The sequence below is a fragment of the Zea mays genome, chromosome 9, assembly GCF_902167145.1.
Source record: "Zea mays cultivar B73 chromosome 9, Zm-B73-REFERENCE-NAM-5.0, whole genome shotgun sequence".
Taxonomy (NCBI): Eukaryota; Viridiplantae; Streptophyta; class Magnoliopsida; order Poales; family Poaceae; genus Zea; species Zea mays.
In genome coordinates, this window is record NC_050104.1 from 57,342,021 (window position 1) to 57,349,697 (window position 7,677).

At 44.3% G+C, this 7,677-nt stretch overlaps 1 protein-coding gene across 1 annotated transcript; it reads left to right on the forward strand.

Moving 5' to 3' along the window:
- Positions 1–472: 472 nt before the first annotated feature.
- On the forward strand, positions 473–1,956 carry LOC100278533 (uncharacterized). Its single transcript, NM_001151777.2, has one exon. It carries the CDS (start codon positions 579–581, stop codon positions 1,422–1,424), a length of 846 nt encoding a protein of 281 aa, NP_001145249.2. The 5' UTR covers positions 473–578; the 3' UTR covers positions 1,425–1,956.
- The last annotated feature ends 5,721 nt before the right edge of the window (positions 1,957–7,677 follow it).

The following is a 7,677-nucleotide window of genomic DNA, read 5'->3' on the forward strand; positions in this document are numbered from 1 at the left end:
CGGCCGATTCCATTTGCTATTTCAAAGTCCGAGAAAATAATATGTATAGCCTAAGTGTCATTTTAATTTGATCTATTTGACTTTCGCCCAAATCGTAACCCTAAAACTCGAATTAGGTTTTTCGACTCGTGTCGCACTAATTAAGTCTAATGTGATTCTAATTAAAATTAGAATTATTCGAAAACTTTATGGTCTAGATTCTAATCAAGTTGAGTCGGTGCTACTAAAAATTAAAATAGTGGTTGCTTTGAAAATGTGTATTACGGAGGAGAGAAATCGTGTAGGAATTGAATAAAAAAACTTCTCAGATTTTTTTTTATCCGGCGTCGTTATCCTGCACCGCTCAACTCTGAAAAACAAAAATCCCACCGGTCACCGCCCCCTTCTCTCTGATTTTTTCACGCGTTGGCCACAACCTTATCTTCTGGCCGTGCGCCTTCTTCTTCCGCACAAATTTTCCAGCTCACTCAGCGTTTCTCTCTGCTCGCCTCGGCCTCCAACTCCGGCCGTGGTGGCCACCGGAAGCGCGTCTCCCGGCCCCGGCTCAGCGGTCTGCGTTCTCCCTGCTCTCCCAAGCTATGCGCCCCTGTCCTGTTCCCTGCGCGCGCTGTTCCTGCTCGCTTTGGCGTCCACGCCATGAAGCCCTGCGCTCGTCGCGGCAGACTCCAGTCCTCCTCTGCCGAGCAGCTTGCCCAGCCTTCTTCTCCCTACACGCCGGAGCTCGCCCAGCCGACCGAAGCTCTAAGCTCCAGCCATGGCGCGTCCTCGCTCCCTCTTCCCTGCTCGCCGGTTCTCCTTGCCGAGCTCCCCTACGTGCTGAGCTCTCTGCTGCGGCTTTCCTTTCCCCAAGCTCCTCCAGCCGCGCAGTCCAGCTGCTTCTTCCTCCTCCTGGCGTTCTTCCTGTGCCATGCGCCCTGCCCATCTCCCAGTTCCAGCTGCCGCATGCGCAGCTGCTCCTTCTGCCCAGCCGCCCCGGATCTTGCTCGGCCATAGCAAGTTCCTCCCTTTCCTCTGCTCGCGGGCTGCTCCAGTCGGTCGCGCGTCCAGCTTGCCCAGTCTGCACGCCACGCTCCCTTGTCGTGGCTTTCTGCTTCCTCGTCGCTCGTAGCGTTCTGTTGTTCCTGCGCGTGCTGCCGCGAAGCTCCCTGTTCAGTTCGCCTCCGTCACGTTATCGTGCTCGCGAAACTGCTCGCAGTCAATATCAAGTCCGTGACGCCCACGTTGGACACGGTAAAACGCTGTGTGTGCTGGTGTCCGAACTCGCCCTGGTCATGGCGTTTGGTACCGTGCCGTGCTGTTTCTCTACGCACGTCCTCCTGTTAGCTGTCGCGACTGCCGTCAAATCATCGGAGTCGTTCAACTTGCCGATCACATCTTGGTCGGTCGTCGATTTCCTATTCGTCATGGTACAACACTGTTATTAAATCCGGTCTCCAACCCGCCATGGCGTTTGTCATCCTCTAGTCCCAGTTCGACCCATCCGTGTGTTTGCTCTTCATCCCTCGGGCTTCACGCGTGCTCGCATTTGTCATCGAGCTGTTGAACCCGTCCTTCCTTGCTCGTGACTTCATCGTCGCCAGAGCCCTCACTAAATTTGTGTCCTCGCTAGCTCGCTCCATATTCAATCTCGTCGTCGTTCCGTGCGTCAGCAAGAAATCTCAAGAATCGGGTGAAGACGAGGCTAGCAGCATGGTGTTCACCAAGTGAGCGACAAAAAGCTCGGACATCCTGCGCAACTCAAGTTCGGTTCGTCAAAATTATTCAATCGAGGAAAAGATCTTCAGAAATTGATTACCGAAGAAAAGAAGGCCCCTGGATGACGTCAACCGGAACCCATAGTCGTGCTTGCGACTAACGCGTCGAATTAGTCAGGGTAAGTAAATTTGTTACTCGTGTTAGTGGATTGGTGGATGGTTTGACTAGGTTTAATATTTATTAGATTGCCTGAGTCGTTTTAGTAATTTGGTCGATGTCGTAGGATGAAAAAGATCTCAATAGGTCTCAGTGTTTGCGGGATTGTAGGTGCTAAAAATGGGAAGTTATATTAATATATATATGATACACCGGTTAATCGGTAAATCAAGTAATTAAGATACACAATTTAAAGAGTTAATAAAAAGCTAGAAATAAAAATAGATGTTCGAGTGTTATTATGTCAATTTGATTAATGAATATAGTCGATGCCCTGCATAATTAGTTAGTTTATTCTAGGTATGATATTCTATGTATGTTGGTCGATTTCATGATTTGAATGAATGTTGATTGCTATTTTGAATATTTAGGATTAAGTAACATCGATATATCTGTTTCAACCAAAATCTAGGGTATGTTTGATAAGTAATGCGTATAAACACTTTAGATCTTTTAGTTCTAAAGTTGAAATTGGTATATTGTATAAAATATGCTTGGTTATAGGTTATAAGTGTTTCATCCATTTTAGTGTAGATTATCTATCTTGTACTATTTATACTCGTTATACTTGTGCTCATACATGTGCATCATGCATCTCATGAGGTACGATAAATAATCGCGTGATGCGGAAGACGACCCAAGTCGACCCCAAGCACGGGCTAATCCACAGGATGATGCTGATGGACAAACCTGAAGGTGGATAATGGAACGAGTATCAAAATAAAGGTTGATCGCCAAGTAGACGTCGCCTAACAAACACTAACCTAGTGTTATTCAGGCAAGCCCCAGTGCATTCGCCACCTCCGAGATGAGACAACCTCTTTGTTTCCTTTCCCTATTTTTTTGTTTGTTCTCTGGTTCTATCCTTTCTCTTTCGTTTTTTTTTCTTTTCTTTTTTTGTTTCTGTTTTTTTTACGTAACCGAAGGAGAAAAACAAGGAAGCGGCGTTGACCCGGTTTGTGGCGTGATCAAACGGGAGATGGTGGCGGCGCGCTAGGGTTTGAATGGTGGAAGAAAGAAGGATGGTGAAAAAAACACAATGCAACCAGCAACAAATGACGCGCAAGCACCCAAATTCAACAATGCAGATTATTGAAAGAAAGTGCGAGGCTCAAAAGGGTGTTGGGATAAGGTCTAACCTGAATTTTTATGTGGTTTTGTGGACTGTAGGAGAAAAAACACTCGATAAACTCACCGATCAACCTAGAAATCTGATACCACTTGATATAGTTGAGGTGCCCGATCTTTCGGTGAGTGGAGATAATTCCGATTTGGCGGAAGATGATCCTTGCGATCTGACTACGACGAGCAAGCTCGAGGCGCCAATGCAATCGCTGAACCAACTCCCTGTGTTTACCGACCTTGCTCATGCGAGATCGGTCTGATCTCAGAATGGTGTCAACAAGCTCCTGTAAAAATTTCAGATTTTTTGAACAACCGAGCGAAAAGTTATGCCCGGTTTAAGGAAGGTAACTCAAGTTATGGTTAAAAACGACCGAGATGAGACTACCGCTTTGTTTCCTTTCCCTATTTTTTTGTTTGTTCTCTGGTTCTATCCTTTCTCTTTCATTTTCTTTTTTTCTTTTCTTTTTTTATGTTTCTGTTTTATTTTTGACGTAACCGAAGGAGAAAAACAAGGAAGCGGCGTTGACTCGGTTTGTGGCGTGATCAAACGGGAGATGGTGGCGGCGCGCTAGGGTTTGAATGGTGGAAGAAAGAAGGATGTTGAAAAAAAACACAATGCAACCAGCAACAAATGACGCGCAAGCACACAAATTCAACAATGCAGATTATTGAAAGAAAGTGTGAGGCTCAAAAGGGTGCTTGGATAAGGTCTAATCTGAATTTTTATGTGGTTTTGTGGACTGTAGGAGAAAAAAACACTCGATAAACTCACCGATCAACCTGGAAATCTAATACCACTTGATATAGTTGAGGTGCCCGATCTTTCGGTGAGTGGAGATAATTGCGATTTGGCGGAAGATGACCCTTGCGATCCGACTACGACGAGCAAGCCCTAGGCGCCAATGCAATCACTGAACCAACTCCCTATGATTACCGACCTTGCTGATGCGAGATCGATCTGATCTTAGAATGGTGTCAACAAGCTCCTGTAAAAATTTCAGATTTTTTGAACAACCGAGCGAAAAGTTATGCCCGGTTTAAGGAAGGTACCTCAAATTATGGTTAAAAATGACCGAGATGAGACAACCGCTTTGTTTCCTTTCCCTATTTTTTTGTTTGTTCTCTGGTTCTATCCTTTCTCTTTCGTTTTCTTTTTTCTTTTCTTTTTTTTGTTTCTTTTTTTGACGTAACCGAAGGAGAAAAACAAGGAAGCGGTGTTGACTCGGTTTGTGGCGTGATCAAACGAGAGATTGTGGCGGCGCGCTAGGGTTTGAATAGTGGAAGAAAGAAGGATGGTGAAAAAAACACAATGCAACAAGCAACAAATGACGCGCAAGCACACAAATTCAACAATGCAGATTATTGAAAGAAAGTGCGAGGCTCAAAAGGGTGCAGGGATAAGGTCTAACCTGAATTTTTATGTGGTTTTGTGGACTGTAGGAGAAAAAAACACTCGATAAACTCACCGATCAACCTGGAAATCTGATACCACTTGACATAGTTGAGGTGCCTGATCTTTCGGTGAGTGGAGATAATTCCGATATGGCGGAAGATGACCCTTGCGATCTGACTACGACGAGCAAGCCCGAGGCGTCAATGCAATCGCTGAACCAACTCCCTGTGGTTTCCGAACTTGCTGATGCGAGATCGGTCTGATCTCAGAATGGTGTCAACAAGCTCCTGTAAAAATTTCAGATTTTTTGAACAACTGAACGAAAAGTTATGCCCGGTCTAAGGAAGGTACCTCAAGTTATGGTTAAAAACGACCGAGATGAGACAACCGCTTTGTTTCCTTTCCCTATTTTTTTCTCTGGTTCTATCCTTTCTCTTTCGTTTTCTTTTTTTCTTTTCTTTTTTTGTTTCTTTTTTTTGACGTAACTCAAGGAGAAAAACAAGGAAGCGGCGTTGACTCGGTTTGTGGCGTGATCAAACGGGAGATGGTGGCGGCGCGCTAGGGTTTGAATGGTGGAAGAAAGAAGGATGGTGAAAAAAAAACACAATGCAACCAGCAACAAATGACGCGCAACCACACAAATTCAACAATGCAGATTATTGAAAGAAAGTGTGAGGCTCAAAAGGGTGCTGGGATAAGGTCTAACCTGAATTTTTATGTGGTTTTGTGGGCTGTAGGAGAAAAAAACACTCGATAAACTCACCGATCAACCTGGAAATCTGATACCACTTGATATAGTTGAGGTGCCCGATCTTTCGGTGAGTGGAGATAATTCCGATTTGGCAGAAGATGACCCTTGCGATCCGACTACGACGAGCAAGCCTGAGGCGCCAATGCAATCGCTGAACCAACTCCCTGTGGTTACCGACATTGCTGATGCGAGATCGGTCTGATCTTAGAATGGTGTCAACAAGCTCCTGTAAAAATTTCAGATTTTTTGAACAACCGAGCGAAAAGTTAAGCCCGGTTTAAGGAAGGTACCTCAAGTTATGGTTAAAAACGACCGAGATGAGACAACCGCTTTGTTTCCTTTCCCCATTTTTTTGTTTGTTCTCTGGTTCTATCCTTTCTCTTTCGTTTTTTTTCTTTTCTTTTTTTGTTTCTGATTTTTATGTAACCGAAGGAGAAAAACAAGGAAGCGGCGTTGACTCGGTTTGTGGTGTGATCAAACGAGAGATGGTGGCGGCGCGCTAGGGTTTGAATTGTGGAAGAAAGAAGGATGGTGAAAAAAACACAATGCAACCAGCAACAAATGACGCGCAAGCACACAAATTCAACAATGCAGATTATTGAAAGAAAGTGCGAGGCTCAAAAGGGTGCTGGGATAAGGTCTAACCTGAATTTTTATGTGGTTTTGTGGACTATAGGAGAAAAAACACTCGATAAACTCACCGATCAACCTGGAAATCTGATACCACTTGATATAGTTGAGGTGCCCGATCTTTCAGTGAGTGGAGATAATTCCGATTTGGCGGAAGATGACCCTTGCGATCTGACTATGACGAGCAAGCCCGAGGTGCCAATGCAATCGCTGAACCAACTCGCTGTGGTTACCGACCTTGCTGATGCGAGATCGGTCTGATCTCAGAATGGTGTCAACAAGCTCCTGTAAAAATTTTAGATTTTTTGAACAATCGAGCGAAAAGTTATGACCGTTTTAAGGAAGGTACCTCAAGTTATGGTTAAAAACGACCGAGATGAGACAACCGCTTTGTTTCCTTTCCCTATTTTTTTTGTTTGTTCTCTGGTTCTATCCTTTCTCTTTCGTTTTTCTTTTCTTTTCTTTTCTTTTCTTTTTGCTTCTGCTTTTTTACGTAACCGAAGGAGAAAAACAAGGAAGCGGCGTTGACTCGGTTTGTGGCGTGATCAAACGGGAGATGGTGGCGGCGCACTAGGGTTTGAATGGTGGAAGAAAGAAGGATGGTGAAAAAAACACAATGGAACCGGCAACAAATGACGCGCAAGCACACAAATTCAACAATGCAGATTATTGAAAGAAAGTGTGAGGCTCAAAAGGGTGTTGGGATATGGTCTAACCTGAATTTTTATGTGGTTTTGTGGACTGTATGAGAAAAAACACTCGATAAACTCACCGATCAACCTGGAAATCTGATACCACTTGATATAGTTGAGGTGCCCGATCTTTCGGTGAGTGGAGATAATTCCGATTTGGCAGATGATGACCCTTGCGATCCGACTACGACGAGCAAGCCTGAGGCGCCAATGCAATCGCTGAACCAACTCCCTGTGGTTACCGACCTTGCTGATGCGAGATCGGACTGATCTTAGAATGGTGTCAACAAGCTCCTGTAAAAATTTCAGATTTTTTGAACAACCGAGCGAAAAGTTAAGCCCGGTTTAAGGAAGGTACCTCAAGTTATGGTTAAAAACGACCGAGATGAGACAACCGCTTTGTTTCCTTTCCCTATTTTTTTGTTTGTTCTCTGGTTCTATCCTTTCTCTTTCGTTTTTTTTTCTTTTCTTTTTTTTGTTTCTGATTTTTATGTAACCGAAGGAGAAAAACAAGGAAGTGACGTTGACTCGGTTTGTGGTGTGATCAAACGAGAGATGATGGCGGCGCGCTAGGGTTTGAATTGTGGAAGAAAGAAGGATGGTGAAAAAAACACAATGCAACCAGCAACAAATGACGCGCAAGCACACAAATTCAACAATGCAGATTATTGAAAGAAAGTGTGAGGCTCAAAAGGGTGCTGGGATAAGGTCTAACCTAAATTTTTATGTGGTTTTGTGGACTATAGGAGAAAAAACACTCGATAAACTCACCGATCAACCTGGAAATCTGATACCACTTGATATAGTTGAGGTGCCCGATCTTTCAGTGAGTGGAGATAATTCCGATTTGGCGGAAGATGACCCTTGCGATCTGACTATGACGAGCAAGCCCGAGGTGCCAATGCAATCGCTGAACCAACTCGCTGTGGTTACCGACCTTGCTGATGCGAGATCGGTCTGATCTCAGAATGGTGTCAACAAGCTCCTGTAAAAATTTTAGATTTTTTGAACAATCGAGCGAAAAGTTATGACCGGTTTAAGGAAGGTACCTCAAGTTATGGTTAAAAACGACCGAGATGAGACAACCGCTTTGTTTCCTTTCCCTATTTTTTTTGTTTGTTCTCTGGTTCTATCCTTTCTCTTTCGTTTTTCTTTTCTTTTCTTTTCTTTTTGTT

Bases quoted from the DNA above. Each gene is read 5' to 3' on its own strand.
- LOC100278533 (NM_001151777.2), top strand. From the start codon at position 579: ATGCGCCCCTGTCCTGTTCCCTGCGCGCGCTGTTCCTGCTCGCTTTGG.